Source organism: Agelaius phoeniceus, chromosome 8 (assembly GCF_051311805.1).
Source record: "Agelaius phoeniceus isolate bAgePho1 chromosome 8, bAgePho1.hap1, whole genome shotgun sequence".
NCBI classification, from domain to species: Eukaryota; Metazoa; Chordata; class Aves; order Passeriformes; family Icteridae; genus Agelaius; species Agelaius phoeniceus.
The window spans coordinates 37,989,048-38,011,878 of NC_135272.1; the positions used below are offsets into that span (position 1 = coordinate 37,989,048).

Here is a 22,831-nt window from a genome sequence, read left to right on the forward strand (position 1 = left end):
TACAAATAACAACACATGTAAGTTATTTTTCCATGAGCTGACCTGGCCACCAGCATGCAGTGGGGACATTTCCACTGTGACACAGATACACAGATAATTTATGCAAAATAAACCCAAACCATACGTAACTGCATGTGTGAGAACTGGGAAACTAATCAAGTCGAGACAGCACTAATGAGCGCTGGCAGGCAGGAGCAAGGGCTGTGCCAGGCGTGGGGACAGAGGGAGGGAAGGACTCATCCGTGGGAACAGAGCGGGGCCATGCTCTGCAGATCCGGGGCACGGAGTCACGGGATCAGTGAGGCTGGAAAACACCTCCAGATCACCGGGTCCCACCGGTGCCCCAGCCCTGAGCCCTGAGTGCCACTCCAGGGGTGGGCACTGCAACCCTCCCTGGGCAGCCCCTGCCAAGGCCTGACCCCCTTTCAGTGAAGAAATTCTTCCTGCATGGCACAAGCCAGCACCACACCTGTTTGTTTTTGCCACCTGAACCATGTAGGCATTTCCTCCCATTTTTATGCAGCATTCAAAATCTAGTTCTAAGGAAAAGGACCAGAAAGAGCACAGATTCACAGCACTTACCAACACATTTAATTCACCTTGAAATACCAGATATTTACTGTTCTGGGTGGGAGTATAGGAAATCTGAGCTAAATCAGAGACTTTACTTTAGCAGTTATTTTTTGTTGCTATTTAAGCCAGGCAAAGCTGAGCAGCGGGTCTGGTGTTACAGGTCCATCACTGCTGAGAACAAGCAGTTTCTCACTGTGCCTCTGCAAGAGCTTAGATTACAAAAATTACATAAAATCTCAGCACTTTCATAAATATTCAGGGCTTGAGCATTTTGCATCTGAGGTGTTGGAGGGACTTGGGCTCTTCCACTGGCAGCATAGCTCACACCACGGGTGCGGGAAACCTCTCCCTCACACAGCTTGATGGGATTTGGTGGAATAAGTGTGCTCAGAAACAAATGCCTGTACTTGTTTTTTACTGCATTACTCTAGCACAGCAGCAAGCATCACCTGTTCAGTGATAACTTTAGCTCGGGTTGTGTCCCGTTATCACAAGTGAGGTGCCAGCGCTGCGGGGCTGTGCTGGAGCGGGCACATCCCGGGGATGCTGGGTGCATCATCCAGAGATACTGCACAGCCCAGCCAGGGGCCACAAATCTGCGGGGCCTGGAGAACCTGGGCGCTGGGCAGAAAAAGGACTCCCGGAAAAGCCAGGACTGCCGGGCAGCATTGCTGTCAGCAATGAAAACCCGGTACAAAAGAGCAGAGGTGCAGTTCCAGCAGAAGAGACCATCGTCCTTACTGGAGTGGGTCAGAGCACAAGGAAGGATCAAAGGGATCTTTGGGGTGTGCATTGCTCTGATTAGGACTGTTATCACCTGCATCACAGCCTCACACTGAGGAAGCACAGTGAAGCATTTATCTTTTTTTCTTTAATCTTCTCTGTCAGCGATTTACAATCACGAAAAACTATGGATTTATTGTACATTTTTTAACTTCATAAATTCTTTTTTTTTTCTCAGTAGCTCCTATTGTGCTTTTACAGCTACTTTTTATTGTAAGATTTGTGTATAATGAGATCTTATCACAGCAAAGCCTTCTTTCATTCCCCTCTGACTGCATTTGGTATCTGTAATCTCAACAGACTCTGAATACAAACGGAACCCGCAGATCAAAACCCACAATATCCGAGGCAAGGAACCGCAGAGCGAAAAATCTTCAGCAGGAAAAACCTTCAGCTTGTGTGACTCCCGCCAGTCGCTATCAGAGAAAGCAGGCGCTATTAGCCTGGTAGGTGCCGCTCCCCAGCTCCCAGCGCTGCCCCGAGTGCTGCAGGTGCGGCCGGGACAGCCCCAGCAGGGCGGGTGGGCCGGGCACACGTCAAAGGGCGAGTTCGGGAGCCATTCGGGCTCTGCTCCTCACCGGATTTACAAACCGGGCACCCGCCTGTACCCCCGGGGGGTGCAGGGAGCGGCCGCCGAGCCGAGGCCAGCCCCGCCCCACAGAGCCAGAGCCAGAGCCCAGCCGAGCCGAGCCCGGAGCCCGGAGCCGCCCCGGCCCCGCCCGGCCGGGCGGTCCCGAGGGTTCTGCCCGCCCCCGCCCCGCCGGCGCTTCCGGGCCGCGTTCCGGGCCGGGCCCCGGCGCTCCGGTCCCGGCATGGGGGAGCGCAGCGCGGCGCGGCGGGAGGACACGGGCCGGCGGCTGGCGCGGTTCGCGGCGCTGCGAGGTGCGGCGGGCTGGGGGCGGCCCGCGGGGTCGGGCCGGGCCAGGCCGTGTCCCGCGGGGTCGGGCCGGGCTAGGCCGTGTCCCGCGGGGTCGGGCTGGGCCAGGCCGTGTCCCGCGGCGCCGGGCCGGGCTAGGCCGTGTCCCGCGGGGTCGGGCCGGGCTAGGCCGTGTCCCGCGGCGCCGGGCCGGGCCGGGCCTGGCCGTGCCGGCGGAGGCTGAGCGGGGCCGTTCCCGCAGGCGCGGCCGCCCGGGCCGGAGAGCTGTGGGACGTGGTGGTGCTGACGGCGGCGGACGCGGCGCAGGCGGGCGCGTTCCGGGAGCAGCTGGCGGAGAAGCTGCGGCGGGAGCAGCTGCCCAGGACCGTCCGGTACCTCGTGTGCGCCGACCCGCCGGGGCCCAGGATCGGTGCGTGCGGCTGCGGCGGCTCCTGCGCGGCCGGGCCGCTCCGCATCCCCGCGGGCCGCGGCTCCGGACAGCGCTCGGGGCTCGGTGTGGGGACAGCGGGCATCGGGGCCGCGGGAGCGCACGTGGGACCGTGCTGGGGCTGGGGAACGGGCTCTGCCGCTCCTCAGAGCGCGTCCTCCGGGTGTGGGATAGCACTAACGCGTGTGTTGCACATTCCTACTTACCTTGACCTGGTTATTTAAACAGTCTGATTATGTTTTAGTACACTACCCAGTGGTGATGTAAAACTGGTCTCACTGCTCATAATACCATCCTGTAAGTCTTAATTCCTGTTCGCTTTGATGTATAAATTAAGTAATCTCAGTATTATCTGCGGTGTAGAGTAATATGCAGAGGTTAATTCTCAGGAATCTGGCGGTTTTAAGTTGCATGAGCTCATAAAATATCCCAAACCATTCCCTCAGATCCCAAACGTTTCTTATTTCCATACTGTAAATGTCAGGAGTATTTCTGAACACTGCCTTGAATCCATTAGTAGGCTTTTATGTGACTTGTTTCTTACAGGAGCTGGTTTTGTGGCTGAGTTATGGCCTATTTGATTGATTAAATGCTTCAAATGGTGGGGCTGTGCAGAGGTAACTGGGAGGGGAAATCACAGAGATTTCCCTGGAGCTGTCTGCTCAGGATGCCATCCCCTCAGAGAGCACAGGCTTCCAGAAGGACGCTTCCATCAGCGTCTGTGTGTGATCTTATCAACCATGATATGGTAGAAAGACTATCCCACCTCTCTGGCTGGGCACCAGTACACCTCACCTGTCAGAACGGGTGTTACTGGAGCTCTTCTCACAGATGCTAAAATGATTTTTCTTTAGGAAATGGTGGATCAACTCTTCATGCTCTTCGGTGCTTGGAAGAGCAGTATGGTGATCAGTGGACTTCCTTCACTGTGCTGCTAATCCATTCTGGTAAATTCAGTTTTATATATTTTACTATAAAGTGATACCTTTTATTTTGTTCTTCCTTAAAATAATAAAGTGGCAGAGGAGCTGGAGCTCCAAAATACTGTTCCCTGAGAAAAGTAACCCATGTGTCTGATCATTTGAAATTAGGTTGGCGCTTGCCAGATATTACTGTCACTTCAACATTTCTTCTCAGCACTAAAGTTGCTCAGTCAGTGAGAAAGATGTGATTCACAGATGTGATTTAAATTTCTGCCTTGAAACAGAAATTTATCCATTTAAGGAACACAGCCCTCTCTCAGGGGACCTTGGGCTCCTCATGCCTCTGGACAGGCTGAATACGTGCCTTCTTATCCACTGAGTCAGGCCACTTGCAGATGTGGGAGAACATCAGTGCTGCAGAGGAGAAAGAAACCAAGTGATAACAAGTGTTGTGACCAAACCTTTGCCTTTTTGACTCATCACTGGCTTAAAATTCCCATCAGGAATGAGGTGGTTCTCCTTCAGGCAAAAAGCGGGTAACGTTTGCTTTTGTCACTTCAGCAATAGGTAGCTCTGAAACAAAAAGGTAACAAAGTCAATCACAGTTTTAATATGAGCTAAATAAGGCAGGCTGGGTTTTTGGACATAAGGTCAGATGTGCTCTGAGACTTGGTGTATGACCAAACTGAGAGGTTGTTAACGCTTTTGTGTACCTGTGAAATAGCTGCCTAGTTTTAGTTTCTTGCTCACTTACGTACAGTGTCTCTGTGGAACTAAAAGAGTCTTTTTCCAGGTGGTTACAGCCAGCGTTTGCCAAGTGCAAGTGCCCTGGGCAAGATCTTCACAGCCCTGCCGTTGGGCGAGCCCGTGTACCAGATGCTGGAGCTGAAGCTGGCCATGTACATCGACTTCCCCCGTCACATGAAACCAGGAGTCCTCGTCACGTGCTCGGATGACATAGAGCTGTACAGCACTGCAGTCACAGAAACCATCACCTTTGATAAACCTGGCTTTACTGCCTTGGCTCACCCCTCAGATCTGGCAGTCGGGACCACGCACGGGGTGTTTGTGCTAGATCCGTCCAGTTTTTCAGGAAAGGGAGGACTGGAATATGGATCATGCTATCGTTTCCTGCACAAGCCTGATGTGGAGACCATGCAGCAGAGTGGTGCAGTGTGTGTGAGGGGGGATCGCCCTCAGCTCAGCTCCCCTGGGAGCTGCGGAGACTCGGCCACGGCCTCGGAGTGTGTGTACACAGACAGCGTATTCTACATGGACCACAGCACTGCCCAGCAGCTGCTGGAGTTCTATAAGCAGATGGGCACTCTTGGCTGTGAAATAGATGCATATGGTGACTTTCTCCAGGCCCTGGGGCCTGGAGCCACTCCAGATTACACCAAAAACACAAGTAATGTCTCCAAGGAGGACTCGGGGCTGGTGGCAGTGCGGCAGCAGCTGTACTCCCTCCTGCAAGGCACCGCCCTAAATGTCATAGTCCTCAACAACTCCCAGTTCTACCACATCGGGACTACTCAGGAGTATTTGTTTCATTTTACTGCTGAGAGCAAACTGAGATTAGAGCTTGGCTTGCAGCCTGTGGCTTTTAGCATCTTCCCTGACTCAGCCAAGACCTTGGATCAGCTGAGCATCATCCAGAGCATCCTTGAGCCCGGGTGTGTAATAGGGCCTGGCTCTGTCATTGAGTACTCCAGAATTGGGCCTGAAGTCTCAGTAGGGAAAGGCAGCATTGTTAGTGGGTGCTACATAAATTTCAATGTAGACATACCCTCAGACTGCTTCCTGAGTTCAGTAAGTGTGAAGATTACTGATCGAGTGGAGTATGTCACCATGGTGTTCGGTGTAGGCGACGACTTGAAAAAGGGTGTGAAATGGCTGTCAGATATACACTCCCTCCAGTTTTTTGGAGTCAGCCTACCAGAATGCCTTGACCTCTGGAGCTTAGAGGCTTCGGACCAGCTCTTCTCCAGTGACAACACACGTTTGGGGCTGTGGGCTGCAAGGATTTTCCCTGTTTGTTCTACTCTGAGTGAATCAGTTAGGATGTCACTGAACATGCTGAATTCTGTGCAGCACAAGTCAGCTTTCAAACTGAGAGGCTTTCAGCTTTTGTCTGTTGAAGAAATGCTCACATACAAAGATGTGGAAGACATGCTGAAGTTTAGGAAGCAAATTTATGATGAAATCTGCCTACAAAGACAAAAAGAGAAGTCTGATTATAGAATGAACGGTACTTGATCAAACCTCCTGTTTTCATTTGTGGACAATTGATTACTTCCTTGCTTGTAAGAATCCTAAGGGAAAAGTACACAAATGTCTTCTCTGATCTCATTGAAGTAGAAATGAAGGAATTGCATAACATTAATAAAGCAGCAAATGCAAATAAAGTGTTCTTTTGATTAAAACAGGGAAATATTTCAGATCTAAAAACAGTATTTGGTGACCTTTTGTGGGTTGGATGTTATGTCTTGTAGTTTTTTGTGAGAATACAATAGAGAAAAAAATGTCTATTTGGCCGAAAACAGCTTTAAAAGCTTTTAAAGGGTAGAATATTAGCAATGTGGAATAATACAACAACTTATGTTTCCCTCTTTTTATGCTGCCATTTTGCAATACAGTTTCAAACAGTAGTTAGGTGGAGGTAAAATGATTAAAAGTGCTTTTAATTCAAGACATCTTGTCTTGGGCATTAATAAATTTTTCTCTTTTATTTCATAACTTTTTATTCTTTCCTGGTTTTTGTCAGAAGCAAAAAGATTGGCATGAGTGATTATTCTTCCCCTTGTGACTCACAGTACTGGGGTCAACACCAGTCATCAAGACATATTGATTTATTTTTTTCTAGTAGTTGTTGGAAGCTGGCAGTGTGATGGAGAAGCTGCCAGCTCTTTGTTACCTGTGGATTGATGGATGTGTGCCATGCAAAAAGCAGCACCTTGTCTTTCTCTAAACTGAGCTGTTGCAGTCTTTGCTGTCCTTGGTGGGGCAGAGCAAAAGCCAGAAGAGTTTGTTGCAAGTGGCCCCACAGTGCATATCTTCTGACAAACCCTCTTCCCCTTCTCCCCCTTCTGCAAATGAAGTTAATATTGAAGTCCTCCTCTTTCTACTTCAGATGCCCAAGATCCAGGGCCAAACAGATAAATCTGCTGGTTTTAGGAGTATGCTGTGCAGTGTATCAGCATGATTTGGCTGTAAATGTGATGCATCTTTTTCTCTTGAAAGTCTCTGTGGGTTTTCATGTTTTATTTAATGTCTCATGATGACAGTGTTTATCTCCCTGCTGACTGAAATCCCAAATGACACCTTTCTTATGCCACCTACAAGGCAGCAGAGTAACGTCCCCTGAGCATTACCCACCCTTCTTTAACTGGCAGCAGGTTTCTTCTTCATTAATAAACCTTCCAAGAAAAATACAAAGAAGTTAAATGTGGAGGTTGGGAATTGCTGGAGTTGGCTTCAAAGGAGAAGAATTTCTGAGCAAATAGAGAGTCTAAAAGTCAGTATGAATTATTAGTTAAACAATGGAAGCAGTAGGTTTGCGAACACTCAAGTCTAAGATAAGCCCTTTAAGTCAGAAATGAAAGTAGTCATAGAGCATGGAGTTGTGGTTTGTATATCATCCTGTTTGCATGATTTATTAATCTATTGCTGCACAAAAGATTTTAGGAGAAACATGTTTGATGCAGACTTTGCATCTTGAGTTGGAGACCAAACTTTGTTTGGTACAGACTTCCCTGAGGGTTGCTGTGCTGCCAGCTGAGTTCTCTGAGAGTTTGGTAGCAGTGAAATGCATCCTTTTAACATGGTTATCCACTTTAACTGTTACAATTGCATTTGTTCTGAATTCCAGGTATTGATTTCATTACTGAAAGCAAACTGGATAAAAATAGGAAGTGGATTTGTTTCTGGCACATAAGTATTGGGAGAATGAGGAAAAATGGTGACGGAACAACTTGTGGAAAAGGTTGCGGTAGGTCGGGCCAGCAGCAGCTGCTGTGGTTTAGGGAGCAGTGTGAATTCCAAGGCAAAAAAATGGAGTGTCATCCTGGTGGTAGCCATGGACTAGCACAGCTAGCCCCCAGGTCGGATCTTGAGGCAAAGGTTTTAATGAAAAAAGATAATGGAATAAGCATGGATTTACCAGGTAAGAAACATTGCACTGCTTTAATTCTGTGTGTCACCCGCTGCTTTCCTCTTACTCTGAACATTTTTGTCTCAAATTGAGAAGGCAGATTTTGGTCAGTATTAGCCCTGGATAACATCAGCAGGTTTAATGGATTACTCAACAGGTATGGGAATATCTGGTGGTGGACCATTCTTCATTTTTACATGGCAATCAAGTTTAATATAAAATGCTATGAAAAACATTACAATATATATTTTATTTATAGACAGTTATATTAGTCATTTTCCCCTCTGATATATTCAAAAGCCACGTGGATGTGGCACTTGGAGACAGAGGTTAGTGGTGGCCTTGGCAGTACCAGGGGAATGGTTGGACTTGATGGTCTGGGAGGGCTTTTCCAGTCCAAATGCTTCTTTGATCCTACAGTTCTCTGTATTGCAGCTATTTATGAAGTGTGTACATTTTTAGCTATAACAAATTGCAGTCCTTACAGCAAGGGTCATGCTACAGTGTGAGTACATCTTATTAAAATCAGAAAGCCTGCAGAGCAGACCCTTCCTGACAACAATAATCGAAGGCTGAGGTATTCAATCCATGTATGTTTTTTTATCTGTGTTGCATTTACAGCTCCAGGTAATCTTTGTATTCCACAGTCAGCTGTTAATGTAGATGACAACAATTTTCTCATGCAGCTGGCTGGGATAAGTGTGTCCCAGGGACACTGAGAAACTTGTGCAAGGCCACCCAGTAAAACTTCACAGCAAGGTCAGCAATTTGGGGGTTGCTGGTTTCCAGTACCAGGCTCTTAAAACAAGACCATCACAGCATCCTGGCCCATAATTTTCCTGCAGTCTGAGTGATGAAGGATGCAGTCATGAGAGTGCCAGGCATGCAGGACCTCTGTGGATGTGAGTCATCTTCTGAAACCTAGAGTTTGATTTGGGCTGATCCTCACAGTTTCCCGGATGGGTGCAATGTTCATATATCCTCTAGATCGTTGCCTGGCTCCATCTATCCTGAAATGCTATTCGGGCTGGTACAATCTCAAACAAACTCAAGATGAGCTTTTAATGATTTTTTTCATGTCAGCTTTCTTTATTCAATTAGTTTTGCTGTGTAGTGCAATAATAGGGCTCATAATGAACATGATTGCAATGATTTCCCTGAATGCCTTGAGCACACACCGTGATCAGCAGAGGTTTAGCCCTGCTGTCTGTGTTACCCTGAAACCTGAGAGGGGGTATTTCAGTGACCTTTGGTGCAGGAAACTGAAATCTGAGAAATTGGGCACTTAACAAAGAGCACAAGGGAGGGGAGCTGAAATAAAAATGAGCAGCTGAGAAGAATCAGTGCCAGAAGGATTTGGGGAGCTGACAAGAGGAAGTAAGCTCCAAGGATCAGTTGGATCTGCAGAGCAATGTTCGTGCCTTGTCACGGTGCTTTTGCTCAAGCTCAGAAGTTCCAGCCTCCTCTCGCTCCCAAACCTCTGATGTAAGAGCTTTGTTTTTTGCTCTCTGCACTTGTGCCCCCGTGCAAAGGCCTCTCTAATGTTGTGAGAGCAAAAATAACAGTGCAGTGCTGCTGTACCCTCTGTTCCTCTGCTGCCACGGGGGAGCCACTGCAAACACCTGCTCCCTTACAAAGGCCAGGGTTCCTCCACTTTCTTCTTGAAAACTCGTGTTTTCTTTTAGCGCCCTTTTCATTTCCTGGACATATCTGAATGTCACTAGAATGGCAATGACGTTTATGGAGCAGCTTACACCTTCCTCAAGTAAATGATAGATGTGGGTAATGTTAATTGTGGATATGTTCTGATTATTTGAAAGAAAGTTAATTTCAAAAGACTTACTCCTGTAAGCCCTCCCTGCGAAGGACATTTAAAACCTCAGCTCTCCCAGTTGTTTGGAGACTGGATGTGGGAATCAGTTGCCAGGCTGGCGCCTTTCTGCAAATCATTGGTCAAATATCACAGGATACACTGAGACAGCAGTTCAGACTCTTCAGAAACAGATCCTTGGATTCATATCTAAGTTTCTGCAAGTATAGGGACAGGCTGGGAGTGCCAGGAGTTCAAACTCGTCTGAAATAGATCCTTGGATTGGTGTGTAGGTTTGTGCAAGTACAGGGACAGGCTGGTGATGCCAGCAAGGTTGTTACAGTGGGCTGCAGTGCGTGGGAGGATTTAGAGATGTGTGTTCTGGTAACTTGTCTGCTTGCCTGAAATCCTTCACTGCAACGAGAACTCACACACAGAACAGCTGCCAAGGTCAATCACCTCACTTTAAATACATAAATATACAAATATATAAATATAAATATTTATATGTGTATATTTGCATTTCACTTTGAATTATGTATTGCCCTTCCTAAGTGCCATACCCAGATGCTCCCAATGCCACCCCCTGTGCCAGGGGGTTGTGAGGGACAATCATCCCTGGCCTCTTTGATCTGGGGACCTCTGCACTCCTCGGGGATCCTCACAGAACACCTGGGATTCAGGTGCTCACATTCCCTTTTCTCTACAAAATCAGCAGCAAGCTGCCAAATTACCATTTCCCACTAGTTGTAAGTGTTCAACAGATGAAGGCAGGTGTTTGTGTGGGAATGAACTGGGGATTTTTAAGCAAGCTGAGTGGGTGTTTCTATGACTTTAGCCCCGTGGACAGCACAGGCTGTTTCGCCCCATGCTATTGTTGCATGACATTCCTCTTGGCACAACGTTTATTTTTAGCCAGAGACTATCACAAGTATTTTTCAGCAGGACTGTCACTGCCCCTGAACAGGGAATCATATTACTGCAAGAACTTTGCTGAAACAAAGAAGATAAATTGGACAAATGGGAAATTATAAATCTAGACCAACCCAGACTTGCACGGGTAACTAATGTCACTTTTTTACAGGCAGTGTGCCATCCATCCATCAGCAAGGAGCAAATGCTATTTCAGGAGATAACTCATTCCTGGTTTACTCTTGAGTTCAAGGCTCAGGTATTGTTCTTGACTTAACCCAGATACAGGCTGTGAAAGAAGACAAAAAAGCCAAGAAAACTACTAAACTAAATTTATTTGGGCAATTATATAAATCATAATAACTTGTATACTATGTTGACTTAACTCATACTTTAAGAGAAAAACCTTTAAATCTCTAACCTTTTTCTGCTGTGTGTCTGTTGAGGAAAAAAGAGCTAACAATGTGCAATGTCTCTGAAATCCTTGTATATGTTTCTGTATTGGCTGCAGCAGGAACAATTAAATAGCTGTCATATATTAAACTTTATTAGAAATATATGTGAAACTGTACAATTGGATGTTTAAAAATCCAGTGTTTTGGTTACTGTGACATTATTTTTGTGCTTTGAAGTGTTTTATCAGTTTGGAGTTTTTGTTGTAGATGAATGGAAGAAGAAAGTCAGTGAATCCTATGCCACAGTCACGGAGCGCTTGGAGGACGACCTGCAAATCAAGGAAAAGGAGCTGGCAGAGTTAAAGCATGTTTTCAGGTAAAATATTATGTGAATCTGTTTATCGATTTATTTACAATGACTATTTGTTATAAAACAGTGTTTCCAGTTTCAGGTGTTTTATATGGACAGAGTTTCTCCTGTGTGGAATGCATGTTCCTTATGTCTATTTTTGGGAGTATAGCATCACAGTGCTGGGCAGAGCCCCACAGCAGAGTACCAAAATTAGTGGCTGCTGATTATTAATGCCAATATTTTACAACAAACACCTATATACTTTTGTAAAATAATTAGCTCTAGTACAATGTCTGATTTTGCTGTGCACTTTTCAGTTTTGCTGATGTGCTTCTGCAGCCAGGAATATTGCTAAAGTGTACCACTGTGAGCAAACACAAAAGCAGTGAATTCGAAGTTAGGATGGGACTGGTTTTCTCAGGATAGCACACGCTCACACACAGGCTCACCCAGCTGAATAGCACAGACCTGTTCATTACCTGCAAAGCTCCAGTGCAGCAAACTCCCAGCTCACAGACTGGAAATGAGTTGAGAAAAGTATTGAATTTTTTTTTTTTTATTGTAACCTTGTTAAATACGTGTAATGGTTGCTCCTCCCTCAGGGTGGGTTTATAGTTACACAAATCCAAGTGTTCTGCAAACTCAGGGTCATGGGTGACACTGAATGGAAACTTCTATGGACGGGCCAAAATTGAGATTCTCCAAAGCAATATTAACTGTAGGCGTATTTTGTTTTTCAACACGGGTAATTAATTAGAGTGTCTGACTGATTACTAACAAATCAGTCTGTGCTGAAGGAAACTCACAAGGCTCAATGACAAAAGCTAAAATGTCCAAGTACTGTCTCATTTAACAACCTGTAAGCAAGCACAGTGATCACTGTCCCTGTGATTTCATCTGTGGAGTATAAACCCACTTTTTGATGGGCTTTTCCTGGTTATTCTTTTCATTTAGCAAGATGGCCCCTGCTATATGCATGTCCTACTCACCATTTTAAAATCAGTACATATATCTTAAAAATACATCATACTTATTATTGCATTAATAGAGATGCTGAGTTTTTATGGATTGTTTATATTTTTAAAGAGTCTTTCCTCTTATTTCCCCTAATTTAGATAAATTTAGAATGTATACATTGTGATTGCATAGCCAGATTTCTCAGAAAACAATAAATCTGGACCACTCAACCTGATAGTCGTGAAGTAATTCTAGATTTACAGACTGTAAACTGGGTATAAATTCAGCCCCGTGTCTCAAAAAAATTACACTGAGATTTCTCTTTTAAATGCAAGAAGCTGTGCTGCAAGATGAAAGAAGTGCTCATCTGTAAAATCCCTTTTTCAGCTCTGACGAAGCCTTCTGCAAAGTGAACCTGAATTTCCGCACGGAGAGCGGGCTCTCGCTGCTGCACCTGTGCTGCGTGTGCGGGGGTAGGTGTGGAGCAGGGCGCCCTGCCCCAGCACGGGGCTGGCTGGCAGAGCTCTGTGCTCTGAGCTCTCTGTGCTCTCTGTGCTCTCTGTGCCCTCTGTGCTCTCTGAGCTCTCTGTGCTCTCTGTGCTCTGTGCCCTCTGTGCTCTCTGTGCTCTCTGAGCTCTCGGGGAGCAGCGGCTCTCAGCAGGGCTCTGAGCTGCCCTGCCCGAGGCTTCCATGGAGCCAGAAAGAGCTGATCCCTCAGCCTGACCACGGCTCTGTGCATGATGTGCCAGGATTCACTGCAGGTGCTCAGCTCATCCTAAATTGCTTCTGATTCATCAACCCAAACCCATCGCAGAGCATTTCTGCCTCCACATTTCTGTCCTGGCTCAGGCTCCAGGACAGGGACCTTGTTGTAGCAGCACTTTGTGGTGCTTACTTACACCACCAGCTTTTCTACCATAATGAAAATATCTGTATTTCATTTCACATTGATTAAAAGAAGAATAACTGAAATGCTCTAGTGACAAACATCAGCTGATAAGGCTTTTCCAGATAGCACATCAGAATGCACAAGGGAGGAGGGCGAGATGTGTTCTGGGATGCTCATACAAACATACTAATGGTGGGATTTTCCACTTGGATCCACACAGCTGCTCTGTTATCCACAAAAAAAAGTCATTAGTTCATGTACTTGCTTTGCTCTTGTTATACAATTTTCAGCAGATATTGGCTGAGAGAGGCAGAGACTTTTACCCTGAGGTTTCAGCTCTGCAAAGTACTGACATGCCTAAATGATTTTATCAATCTTAGTTAGATGCTCACGATGAGGAACAATCTGATCCTGCATTACTGAAAAATGAATGGATCTTTACTTGTCATTTTTGAGTGCAAGATCCTATCCAAAGATGGCATCAATACATGGGAACGTCAGTGCAGTTGGGGTAGCTGAGAGGAAGTTTAGGAAAACACACACTTACCATTAGTTCTGTGAGCACTCAGAGAAGGGCAAAGAGCTACTAGATCTGACATTGTCCTTGGCTACTGTCACAAGTATTCAAAAGGCAGATGAATTTATTGAATTTATGTATTTATTCACTGTGTGTGAGAAAGGTCAGAGCAAAGCTCCCAGCCTGGAGCACATTAATGGAGCCACATTAGCACTGCCCAAAATGACTGTCCTTGTGAGGATGTCCTGTGTAGGGAGAGCAGTGCTCCAGTTCTGAGATGGCAAAGGAGCTCAGTGACTGAGGAACCAGAGGTTCCAGAAGCACCTTCTGGTTCATGCAGCTCTCTGCAGCACGCTCTGCGTGCTAAAGGAGGAGTTTGCTTCTCTAGGAGCTCAGTGCCCTTACCAAATCCACATTAAAGTGTAAACAAACAGTGAGCTGGTATGTGGCCAGACCTGCAATTGTCCCAGCCAATGAGATATTTCCATCAACCTCATCATTCTGAAGTTTCAAAATATATATTTTATTACTTGCCTCAGGTCAGCAGTCAAGATATCTATTTCTCTGCTTTCAAACTCACACAGGAGCTTCTTGCCTCATCTGCATGTTCTTTCCTGTTACTGTCTTTTTTCCACTTTTCTCTCTAAAGGCAACAAATCCCACATCAGAACTCTCATGCTGAAAGGGCTGCGCCCATCCAGACTAACGAGAAATGGATTTACAGCTCTGCACTTGGCAGCCTATAAGGTAAATTATTTTAAATAGAATTGATGATGGGAAATCAGAACTGAGCAACTGATTTGTCTAAACTGTCTATATGAGCTCTCTAGTCATTATTTCTGGTGAAAATGTATGTTTCACCTCTGTGGTGCATAAGAAAAGGCCCCATAAAGATCCCATGCACAGGAACCAGCGTGTGCTTTTGCAGTGTCATCTGTGCAACTCCAGTGCAACATCCAGAGCAACTCGAAGCAGAGGAGTTGTCCAGCGTGACCATAAAATCAGGATAGAGACTTTTTAACACCCAGGCCTCAGTATAGCAGAGGAGAGAGGCCTGGTGCTGGGCAGAGCTGCCCCAGGCTCTGCGGCGCTCGGAGCCCCTGGGCCGCGGCCGCTCCCCTGCATCACCGCCGGGGCTGGTGCTGCTCCCTGCAGCTGTGAGAGCCTGTGAGGAATGACCTGGGTTCCATCCTGGCCCGCAGGACAGCGCAGAGCTGCTGACGGCGCTGCTGCACGGCGGGGCCGACATCCAGCAGGTCGGGTACGGGGCGCTGACAGCGCTGCACGTCGCCACCATCGCCGGCCACAGCAAGGTAGGTCCCCCTTGGGTGTGCGGGACTGGTGAGAGCTGGTGCTGGCAGGTCATTCTGCTTTACTGCATTGCAAAACAAAATTCAGAACTGGTTAAGTACAGCCGGATTTTGTTTAATTTTTTCTGCGTTTTGGGAAAAAACGTATCTGTGCATGTATTTTACACTGAACAAACATGCACAAAAGGACGCAGGTCAAAGGTTGGACTTGATAGGTTTTGGAGGTCTTTTCCAACCTTGATGATTCTTTGATTCTGATAGTTCAGTGCAGAATGATGGTGGAGCTGTTAACCTGAGCCCTGACTGTGGCATGGTCCCATTCACAGGTATTTAATGTCTCCTCTGTGGACAGTACAAAGGGGTCTTCTCTGAGCACTCTGGGGTTTCAAGCAATTTCTAAAACATTTTGGCCTTTTGCTGTAAATGCCAAAGGCAGACATACTGTTGCTCCCTTGTCCTGAGCTCCTGCTGAGGTTATGGGCAGGTTTAAGGTGCTCGCAACCCAACAATATTAACTCAATAACAAATAAACTGTTAGTAGTATTGAAAAGTTTCTTATTTCTTCCTTTGGAATGATCAGCTCTCCAAGTATCAGAAGCATCTCCATCAATTGAGTGGGACTCTGTATATATATATATAAACTAATTTGGTTCATCTGCTGCTCAGGGAACCAAGGATTTATGGTCCGAGTTCTTGCTTTCCTTCTTTACATAGCTGTGAGTTTTTCAGTCAGCTTAGAAGTTCCTCTGCCAGATAAAGTAGCTTGTTTTGTCCACAATTTCATTAATATTCATGGAAATGTGGAATAATTTTTTCAAACCACCTTATAAGGGTGAGTTTTTACCCCTTGTTATTTTCCAAAAGACAAAGTCCTTATGTCTGTCTCATGAGGTTTTTGTTGGCTCCTTCTAACCTTCAGAGCGGCTTAATTAATTGTCTTTGAAGTGAAGATCATTGACTTGAGTGTTCAAAAAACTTCTGAATAAACCTTTTGTAAGAGAATTTTAAGAAAAATTGCAAAGTAAGACTATTGTGCAAGTTGTTGAAAGTATTGTTTTGAAATAACATTTGTTGTACAAGGAGAGAGGCAGCATTAGTTCCCCTTGTTCTCCAGGCTGTGCTGGCGTGAACCCCACTGGGATGCTGCTGGCTGCCTTGGCCAGCCCACCCAGCTGCTTTCTCTGCAGCTTGGGAACGTCTCCTGGTTACAAGCTTCACCTTCACTCACCGGCAGTCTCCTGAGGATAAAAATCTTTTTTTTTTTTTTCCCTACTTAGTTTCTGAAGTATTTCTATCTTTGCACATGCCTCCAGCATAGCCTCCTACTTGTGATGCCTATGACAGCTTTCAGTGCTTTCTAAGACTCCTTTTTTCTTTCCTAGAAAGATATCTTGTCTGAGAGACTATCAAGCCTGTCTCTGTACCCCTCTCATCATTTACACTTGAGTGGAGTTTGCTTAGTACAGCGCACAGAATTCTATTTATCAGGGGATCACAAAGCAGCAGGCACGGCTGCCATTGCTACAGCCTGGAAAATGTGTCAAAACCCATCTAGTTTTATGTTCATCATCAGGGATGGATCTACATCACTCAACACACTTTTTTCACCTTGAAGATCCACCTTGAAAGCTTCTAGATGAATCTAAATTTTGAATTCCAGCTCCCAAAGAGTTTGAGGAGAATATGGAGTTATTAATTGGAGTTATTCACATCCCTGAATGTGTTACAGCCTCACACTTCATGGCTAAATTAAAATCAGGCTAATCCAAAGACGTTTCAGTCATATTAGTGTAAAAGCTACAGGCCCAAACATCTCTTTTCAGAGACAACAGCTACAACTTCAGGCTTTTTTCATGGTAGTTTGCTGGAAAATGTCTTAGTAGACTAATCATTTGAAAGCCACCAAACCATTAAATCCCTGGCTGGCTGGCTCTATGTTCCCACCTCTGGCTCACCAAGATACTGAAAATTGGCCAGACATGGGAAACACGATGGAGGGAATCAGCTGTGGTAGCTAAATAATGGAGTGTGTTCTTTATTTAGCAGCTGAGCATATTCCCACCCATCCCCTGAGTGCCTGTTGCTGAGCTGGTGGAACAGCCAGCAGAGAGATCTCAGGGGATCTTTCTTCAGATTTTTGTTATGTAGTCAAATGCTTTTTTGAAATCAGCAGCAAAAGGATGTCAACACGTGTGACATTTGGCAAGGGAAATTCTGGCTGTATGTAAAGGGGGTGAGGGGGTCACAATGAGAGTGATGCAGCACTGAGGGCATTCCAGGGAGGATGCAGAACCCCCACACGTGGCAATAATCACACCTGGCCTCGCAGTGCTGCCTCCAGGGGAAATCATACCTGATGCCATAGAAAAATGGTTAAAACTAATGGGAAATGGATACATTTATATATGTCAGGGCACAGACTTTATGCAGAAAATATCTTCAGGCCTTCTTATGAAAAAAGAATAATTGAAATTGTGTAAAGAAGCAATCCCTGTAGACTGATGTTGCTTGGGAAGAGTTTGTGTTCTCAGAGCACTGGAGAGTTGCATGGGTTGGACTGGCTGTCCTTGTTGTCGCATGTTTTATGTGATTTGGGGGGTCTCAGCTGAGCGAGCAGGTGGCAGAGGTGCATGCTGGCAGCTGGCACCGGCTGCCCTCCTCCAGGGGCCTCTGTGGGCAGGCGCTGGTGTCAGCAGCTCAGTGCAGGACTGGCCCCTGCCCCGTCCTTGGTACCCTTCAACCCCAGCTCTTCACCCTGTCCTGACTCGTGGTCCCGTGTCTTTCATCACCGTGACATTCGAAACTTTGCCCCCATCAAACTGATATGCAGAACTTCTGAAGCAATCCCCAGCCCAAGCCCTCTGTGTGCCCAAGGCCTCCCTCATGCTTCAGAGAAACCCCCTCAGGCTTCAGTGTAGAACCCAAAGTGGTTTCATTCAGGCTTCTATTCTGGCAGCTGTGCAGCAAGGCATTTCCTGAGAGTTCATAGCTTTCAAAAAAACATGGGCCTCCTGAAGGACCAAAAAAAGTAGAAATTTGAAAGAAAGCACTTAGGGTTATTTATTGAAGCCAAAGAGCTCTTATGTTTGAAAATACAAAGAAATCTTTCCATGTTTGAGGATTTACCTTCACACATTTAAATTTAAAAGGATCTTTCATTTTGTCTGACATTTTCACTTCTAAAAACTCTGATATGTTTACAGCTCTTTGTTCATAATTGCTAAAAGAAAATTAAAAGTAGTTCTGAGAGTATCCAGACAGCCATTTCTGTGCCTCTTACTTCATATATCAGTTTTTTTAGTGGCACACCGATTTTCAGTCTCATTTATAAAGCATCAGTGACATTCAGTGTTCAGTTCAAGTACTGTAAGCTGATCACTTTTACATGCTCTGCACCTTTATAAACTGTTTGTTGGGGCTGTTTGACATGCTTTGAACTGGAGGCATGAGGTCTCAAAGTCCTGTTTCGCCAGCTGAGCACATGCAATGCATGCACAGAGTATTGTCGTGGGCACGTGGCACACACCCTCAGTGCTGGTAGTGGGCAGTGCTGCTGGTTTCCTTGCAGGCTGTGGACATCCTGCTGCAGCACGGGGCCTATGTGAACGTGCAGGACGCCGTGTTCTTCACGCCGCTGCACATCGCTGCCTACTACGGCCACGAGCAGGTAACTGGGGCTCTCAGCCCTGCCCTGGGCCACTCTGGGGCTGTTCCTCTGCTACGCTGGTTGGTCTGGCGTCCATTCACCACAGAGAATGTTTTTCAGAATTAATGTTTGCTTGCTTTTGAGAATTTTAATATTTTTATAGACGTGTAAGTTGAAAATGAGTTTCCCATTGAATCTCTTCTCCCTGTTTTAACTTTACAGAGATGCTCACGTATAGTACTACCCAATGCACTATTGTATCTGGTTTTCTCAAGGTTTTATTTTCATGTGATATTTTAATCAACCCTGATTAATTATTTAGGTAACCCACCTGTTACTGAAGTTTGGAGCCGATGTGAATGCGAGTGGTGAAGTTGGGGACAGACCTCTCCACCTGGCTGCTGCCAAAGGCTTTCTCAACATCACAAAGCTTTTGATGGAAGAGGGAAGCAAAGCTGATGGTAAGAAAAGATAGTTAAAAGTCCTCTTTAAGACTGTGTTTTCCAGACAGAGTCTTATCTTCCTAACACATAGTCTTTGTATGTGTGTCTGTGTATCATCTTTGGACAACTGAAACAAGAAAGCAGCAGTTTGAAAGCTTTCCTTGGTTAAGCATGCTGGTTTATCATCTCACGTTTACTCTATTTTCAGTAATAAATTAGAGGTAAAAAACAGGGGGCAAAAAACAAAATTAAGATTAATATACAGAGGTGGCTCATTATTTAGACATTGATTCAGGCAGGGTACATGTGGCCATGTGGTGGGGATCTGTAGTCAAAGCGACTCAAATGCACAGAGAACTAGTGAACGAGGTACAGGAGAAGGATTTTAAGTCAAAATTATGCAGCAAGTAATTTAAAATAATTCATGTGGAAGTCAAAATTCCACAGAAAAGGGGATTTTTTAGCACATAATTTATTATGCTCCACAAGCTTCCCATTCTTCGCTGTGGGCCATTTCCTGCCTGAGAAAGTGCCTGTGTGAAAACTTGATGGGCTGGCCAAAAGTCTCTCAGCACACTTTGGGCGTTGGGTCAGTTCTTAGTCCAGGTGGCCTCACACTGATGCCACTCGGGCTGGGACATTGCGCTTCATTGCTTATATTCTGCATTAATATATTATTTAAAATATTTAATATGTAAATAAGTATTTAAAACATTTTCTCCCATGGCTAATGTCAGTATGCAGCTGGTGGTTCTGCTAGGTTCTTGTTCTTCCTCCCTTCCCTCTCCTTTTGCTGTTCAGTAACACTGAAGGCACAAAATGTGCCACTCTCCAGCCTTTCTCCTCCACTGCTGTGACACCTGTGTGACAGGTGTGCCCCTGCACGCTGGGGACACACCCCACAAAGGCATACAAATGTTATAACTCATAGGTCACATTTTTGGCACGTTGTGATTATCAATGCAGAGATTCTTACCTGTACCTGAAGGGAGCATTAAAGAAAGATGGAGAGAGACTATTCACAAGGGCCTGGAGTGCCAGGACAAAGGGAATGGCTTCACACTGGCAGAGGGAAGGCTTAGATTAAACACCAGGAAAAAATTTTACTTGTGAGGGTGGGGAGACCCTGGCACAGGTGCCCAGAGCAGCTGTGGCTGCCCCTGGATCCCTGGCAGTGCCAAGGCCAGGCTGGACACTGGGATACCCTGGGACAGTGGGAGGTGTCCCTGCCCACAGGGAGGCACCTGAAAGATCAGGGTCCCTTCTAACCCAGGCTAATTGTACGATTCTGTGAAATACTGAGCAAATTCCAAATTATTTAAAAATTAATTTCTTATCCTCAGAGTAAGAGACAGAAATGTTTTTTGGGAAGTATCAGTACATTGCTTGGAAACGTACTGCTCGTTAATACATCAATTTACCATGTTCTCTGTGAGTCCTGCCTGCAATCACACATCCTCCTCCTGCAATAAAACAGCATGGAGGGAAGCAGTGCAGTTAGGTCTGTGCGTGCTGTTTTCAGAAGTGAGCTCAGGGTGTTTCAGCCTCAATGTGTATGCACTGGGCTGAAATAATTATAATAAAGGGGGGGAAAAAGAGACGTTCTCTCATCATGACAAGGCAGTGGGAGGTTTGCCCTCTGTTAGAGAGTTTATTCCAAAAGGAAAGAATCTGGGGCACCATTTCAGGTCCCTTTCTTTAAACTCAAAATCTTCAGCACAGAAAAAAAGAAAAGGGAGACTGGAAGCGGGGAGCCTTTTGCTCTTAAAGTAGCACACTTTGAAACTTTCTGTAAATGCAGCAGCAGAGGAAAAGTCTTTAGTGCCCAGGAATGAAAGGAACTGGGGAAAGAACCTGAATAAATTTGGCACTGTTCAGTGCAGACCAGTAATTGGGGTCACAAACTTGAACTGTTTCTTTTATCGCAATGTGAGCCCAAACCCACAGCGATTGCCCGTCCCATAAGCAGGCAGAAGGCTCCCTGGCATGGGGAGCTCCATGACAGCTGGCAGCTCCAACATTCCCCTCTGCAGGTCAAGGATCCCCCAGGGACACTCTGTGCAACTGCCCTTTTGCTACGACTGGTAGGTGCCAGCAGTTCTGTGCTGCCTGGATGTTCCCAGTTCTGTTGATGTTGTTATTATCTTACTTTTGCTTCAAAATTGCTCTTTCTAAAGGTCATTTATAACTCATGATTCCTTCATGGAAAGCTTTGTCAAAAGACTCAATAAGTTTGCAGCTGGAAGAAAGCAGTCATTCCCCAAGTTCAGAAAATCACCTTGAAAGTGCACTGCAGGTGGCACAGAGCAATATGGGCTTGATATCCAAAAGATCACGGAAATTTCAATTTTGAACAAATACATCCACAAATATTGTTGCAGGAGGTTTCAAAATGCATAGACACAACACATAAAATTCTACTAAATATCCCAAACAACCCCAGACACACAGTGTTAAGGATAAAATCCTTTCTGTGGTCTTTTTCTGGGTGAACTGGCAGTGAATGCTCAGGACAATGAAGATCATGTACCTCTGCACTTCTGCTCTCGATTCGGGCACCATGATATTGTGAAGTTTTTACTGCAGAGCAGCTTCGAGGTGCAGCCCCACGTGGTGAACATCTATGGAGACACACCTCTACACCTGTGAGTGCCCTGGAGCAGCTGCTGGACAGGTTTGGGGCTCTTGGGAAGGCTGGCTTTGCTAACTCCTCTGTACTGGCTTCTTCTTCAGTGCCTGTTACAATGGGAAGTTTGATGTTGTCAAGGAAATAATTCAGCTCTCAGGAACAGAAAGTCTCACTAAAGAAAACATATTCAGTGAAACAGCTTTCCACAGGTGAGGTGTTCAAATGCCAATGTCAGTAGAGCTCCACTTACACACGCGTGCAGCGCAACACCCGAAATTACCAATGTCTCACAACACCCAGAATTACCAATGTCTCACAACACCCAAAATTACCAATGTCTCACAACACCCAAAATTACCCATGTCTCACAACACCCAGAATTACCAATGTCTCACAACACCCAGAATCACAAATGTCTCACAACACCCAGAATTACCCATGTCTCACAACACCCAGAATTACAAATGTCTCACAGCACCCAGAATTACAAATTCAGCACCCAGAATTACCATGTCTCACAACACCCAGAATTACCAATGTCTCACAACACCCAGAATTACAAATTCAGCACCCAGGTGAGGGACAGAGCAAGCTGAGAGCTACACAGGGAGGGTGAGTTTGTGTCATGAGATACATGACAGGGCATGAAGCAAGAGGCACAACCAGGCAGTGAAAATCAGATTCACCAACAACTGATTGGACAGTGGTTCCTCTCCTTGTCCAGTCCAAACAGACTGTTTGCACAACTGTGCAAAATTAGGTGATTCAGCAATAATTAGAATGTTTCTGAAACAATAAAAATGAATATGCTCTGGTGGATTAATCATGCATTTGCACATTTTTAATGATCCTTTATTACTTCATTTTTATCTCTTTGTAATTCTTTTTTGGCTACCCAAAGTACTTCTTTTATGGACTATGGCACTCACCACTCCCTTTACTTCTGCAGTGCTTGCACCTATGGAAAGAACATAGAACTTGTCAAGTTTCTTCTTGACCAGAATGTTGTAAGCATCAATCATCAGGGGAGAGATGGGCACACAGGTAACATCTCCATACTTACTGTGTATGAGGGTATATACCAGCACCAAAATATTGGGAATCCATGGACCACCAGGATTTCCAGCACCCAAGTACCTTTCAGACAGAGCACAGCTTTCTTGAAATATTTTTACTGGAGGCATGGGAGTGATAAGACTTCAGTGAGGATGTATCAGGCTCATTAGGGTGTATATGAG

At 45.7% G+C, this 22,831-nt stretch overlaps 2 protein-coding genes across 2 annotated transcripts in view; both read left to right on the forward strand.

Moving 5' to 3' along the window:
* Positions 1-1,816: 1,816 nt before the first annotated feature.
* Positions 1,817-6,319, forward strand: FPGT (fucose-1-phosphate guanylyltransferase). The gene is made up of 4 exons (XM_054638808.2): positions 1,817-2,238; positions 2,475-2,642; positions 3,515-3,607; positions 4,377-6,319. The coding sequence occupies exons 1-4, from the start codon at positions 2,169-2,171 to the stop codon at positions 5,837-5,839; spliced, it is 1,794 nt and encodes a 597-aa protein (XP_054494783.2). The 5' UTR covers positions 1,817-2,168; the 3' UTR covers positions 5,840-6,319.
* A 1,219-nt stretch (positions 6,320-7,538) lies between these two features.
* Positions 7,539-22,831, forward strand: part of TNNI3K (TNNI3 interacting kinase) — a 31,433-nt gene continuing 16,140 nt past the window's right edge. Inside the window, exons 1-11 of the mRNA XM_077182710.1 lie at positions 7,539-7,571; positions 9,458-9,498; positions 11,050-11,226; positions 12,547-12,632; positions 14,215-14,312; positions 14,768-14,878; positions 18,444-18,542; positions 18,844-18,982; positions 21,465-21,609; positions 21,698-21,802; positions 22,543-22,637. Of these exons, the coding sequence (XP_077038825.1) occupies positions 7,539-7,571; positions 9,458-9,498; positions 11,050-11,226; positions 12,547-12,632; positions 14,215-14,312; positions 14,768-14,878; positions 18,444-18,542; positions 18,844-18,982; positions 21,465-21,609; positions 21,698-21,802; positions 22,543-22,637 (1,129 nt within the window). The remainder of the gene's footprint in view (positions 7,572-9,457; positions 9,499-11,049; positions 11,227-12,546; positions 12,633-14,214; positions 14,313-14,767; positions 14,879-18,443; positions 18,543-18,843; positions 18,983-21,464; positions 21,610-21,697; positions 21,803-22,542; positions 22,638-22,831) is intronic.